General features: G+C 58.3%; 1 protein-coding gene across 1 annotated transcript in view; it reads right to left on the bottom strand.

The window, feature by feature from the left end:
• Positions 1-3285: 3285 nt before the first annotated feature.
• The window catches only part of GRIN2C (glutamate ionotropic receptor NMDA type subunit 2C), an 11771-nt gene continuing 11462 nt past the window's right edge, over positions 3286-3594 (bottom strand). Inside the window, exon 14 of the mRNA XM_035893377.1 lies at positions 3286-3577. Within this exon, the coding sequence (XP_035749270.1) occupies positions 3286-3577 (292 nt within the window). The remainder of the gene's footprint in view (positions 3578-3594) is intronic.

Here is a 3594-nt window from a genome sequence, read left to right as displayed (position 1 = left end):
TCTGGTTTAGTCTGGTTTCTTTTTCTGCCCCCTTCCCCCACCTCCTGCATGCGCTGAGCAGCTCTTCCTGGCGGGGACGGCTGTGACTGATGGGGCTGCGGGCCAAGGAGAAATGGCAAGCGGAGAGGCTAATGGAAGACCCTCACCTCTTCGTCTCTATTAGCCTCCTGCAACTCTGGGTGGTAGCTGCAAACTCAATTAAAACATCTGTACTTTCCCCTTCTCAATTACAGCTCCTTACACTTAAAACCAAACAAATTGAATTGCTCCGCTGCCTCGGGCTGCAAAGGCAGTTTCTGCCAACAAATTTATTATCACCATAAAGCGCAGCTTGATTTATGTTAAAATATTAAAACAGATCTTTATGATGGAAATAAACACTTTCTGCTGTGATTCTCTCAAAGGACCTCGCAAGCAGCGGAGGATTTTGGGGCTTGGGCCGTAAATCTGAGATCAAACTGGCATTGGGGATGGATTCGGTCTTTTGCAGCACTTTGAAGAGCAACGGCCAGGGAGGGAAAAATAGAAACCTCGAGCCTGAAAGGAAGGTTTGGACAAGGCTTGAATGTTGCCAAGGCGCAGTGTGTCACTTGGGGTGGGGGGGGGGCTTAGCTGTTCGAGGACTGTGGGAAGGTGCTCACCGGCCTTTCTCCCCGCACGGCTTTGGGCAGCCCAGCCCTGACCCCAGGAGCTGTTGACAGCTTGGGGAAGGGCACCTGGCCACGGGGGCTCGGCCATGGGGGCTGCCAGCAGCCCAAAGTGATGCCCAGGCGCTTTCGTGCTGGGGGCGAAGCAGCAGTGGCTGCGTCCACGGCTGGGCAGCCGGCACCCAGCTGGCACCCGCTGTCCTCCCCAGGGTGCTGCAGCCCCCGGGCTCCCACCGGCCCCAGGGAGGTGGTGGGTGGCCACGCAGCAGGGCAGGGAGGTGTGTGCCCTGGCTGGTGCAGGGAGGGCAGATGGGACCCCAGGGAAGGTTTTGTGCCACAGCTTCGCCCTGGCAGGGACCAGGAGGTGATGGCATGTGCTGTTCCCTTGAGCACCCTTGGGCATAGGCGTGGCAGCACCCTGCTGGCCCCATACTGGCACCAACACTTTTCTAGTTTGTGATTTAACCAGTTGCCCCCATGCCCTGACCTGAGCCACTGTCTCTCCATTGCAGCACAGGCACGTCCTCGCCATGACAAACCTCTTCCCTGTGGCTGACCAGCACTGGCCTGACTTTCCTCAGCGGGATCGGTCTTGCAATGCCGGCAGTGAAAATAATACATGCCGTGGTGATGCCGGAGCCGGCAGAGGTGGGAGGGGTGGGTGCCAGGGGAGGCTGTCGGCCAGGGAGGCACCGCCTGCCCCCCCTGCCCAGTGGGGCCAAGCCCAGGAGGCCAGCAGTGAGCTGGCCGTATTTCTCTTTGCACATAAACAGCAGCCCACAGCGTCCCAGGGCGGCACGGGTGCCAGAGCCGGCTGAATTAAAAAGTGATTGATTAGACAATTTCACCAAAAAGAAATAATATCTCTCAGCGGCTGTTAAGCACTAAACTACCCAAGCCCTGCTTTGGCAAGCCCGGTCAGAGGGTGCTTCCAGGCTGCTGCTTCCCTGCAGATTTGTCCCCATGTCCCCCCCCAGGGCGAGGGGATGCTGCAGGAGCAGCTCAGCCCTCCCTTGGTCTGGGGGGAGGTCACGCAGCTCCCATCCATGCTGGGCTGCTTGCTCGCTTGGGCCCCATTTGGCTCCTCGCCCACCAGCACCCGGAACTGGGATTGGGGGAAAACCTGTGCTCATCCATCCCAATTAGCATATAAAGATGATACGCAAATGTCACCACCATAGCAGGGACCTGGGTGCACCCAGGATGGCCCTGGGCTTACACTGGGTGCTGACACCCAACCCCAGCGCCACATCCCCTGGGAGCAACCCCCAGCACCCCAGCCCTTGCTGCCCTCAGCCTCCCACTGCAAAGTCCTTCAATAAAACATGAAGCAAATCCATTTGGCCTCTGCTGAGTCACTGGGGACATCACTAATTAATTGAAAACGTGGTTTGGGGATTTTTGATTATTTTTTTCCCCTTTTCTGCTCCCTTTTGTTCTCACAGACCCAGCCCTGGCTCAGGCTTGGCCCTGACCCCCCAGGGTGCAGCTGTGCCTGCTTTCCTTGGGCCAGAAAGCCACGATTTGGGGGAAAGCTCCTCAGGGCACATTGGAGCCTCTTGGGGACCAACCTGTCACCCCAGAGCACCTGGGGCACCCAGCTGGTGAGAGCTGTCCCAGGCAAATGGGTGCCATCGCCTGGGGCAGCCCAGCAAGGATCCCCAAGGCTTCAACGGGGTTTATTTATATATGGCCTTTATTTATATGCCAGCACCTCCCTCCCTTGCCAGGAGGCTTCGGAGGGGCTGCCAAAGCAATTAAGAGACAATTGCGATGATAAATAAGTAACGGGAATTAAAGCGCCGGCACTGGAGTGTGATGGAAGCCAGGCTGGGAGGAAGAGGGCGGGGGACACACACACGCGCGCGTGACTGGCTGGATTTAACCCTGGCCAGATAGGTGGATGGATTGATGGACAGACAGACATTGCCAAAGGTCTCAACCTTGGGTCATGCATGGCTGGGGCCTTCCTGCCCCCCCCGGGGCTTTGCAGCCATCCCCAGAGCAGACCCTGCCCTTGTCCCCTTGCTGTCACTGGCCGCAGCTGCTCGGTGGCTGCCTGCCAGCAATCCCAGCGGCTGCTTTTTAATAGGGGCAAAAAAAACCCCAACATTTTGAGCTTTAGAGCAGCTGCTTGGGGAACGGTCATTCAGGCAGGTGATGCCAGGAAGAGGGGCTGAGGGTTGGCATCTCCCTGGGACGGCCTGCCAGCCTGCCACGGGCAGCTTTGCCCTGAGATGGGGCTGGTAACACCCGGCAAAGGCGTGGCTGCTGCCCTGGGGTCCTGGTGGCCTCGGCTCCCACTTCCCAAAAACCCTCTCCCCTGCCGGGTGCTGCCCGTGAATCCCGGCCACCCCTGCCCACACCCCTGCTAGCCCGGCAAGGAGAGGCTGCGTTAGATGTGTACATCAAGAGAAGAATTAAACCCAGCTCATCTATCACAGCTAATTTATGGCTCCCTCAGCCCTGGGAAGGTGGGAGGAATTTTCTTCCCTTTCTCATTCCCACCCCGCCGGCACACCTTCCCGGGGCTGCTGTGCTCTGGTTTGCTGCCTTGGGAGCATCACTCACTGAGCCCAGCTCACAGCCATCCGTGCCCAGCACCCCAAAACCCAAGCAGGGTGCAGTAACTCTGGCTTCAGAGCTCAGCTCCAGCCTCGGCCCAGGCTGACAGCTCCTTCGCAATGATCCCGCAGCGCAGTTTAATGAGTTGCCATTTTCCATTGCCTGGCTGCTGCTGGTGGGACAAGCCTGTGCCGGGGCTCAGCACTAAAGGGATGCGAGCCGGGGGGTGCACAGGACCACGAGCATCCCCGTGACAGAGGGTAAAGCCAAGGGCAGCCCCGGGCTCATCGCCGGCGGATGGAAGAAGGGTCCCCAGCTGGTTGAAAAATGTCTCTTTAATGACCTGGACATGGCCTTTTGAGTCCCTTGAATGAATCCAAAA

The sequence above is a fragment of the Egretta garzetta genome, unplaced genomic scaffold, assembly GCF_000687185.1.
Source record: "Egretta garzetta isolate BGI_Z169 unplaced genomic scaffold, ASM68718v1 scaffold34, whole genome shotgun sequence".
NCBI classification, from domain to species: domain Eukaryota; kingdom Metazoa; phylum Chordata; class Aves; order Pelecaniformes; family Ardeidae; genus Egretta; species Egretta garzetta.
Note: the sequence above shows the minus strand (reverse complement) of the source record. Positions and strands in the feature narration are given on the sequence as shown.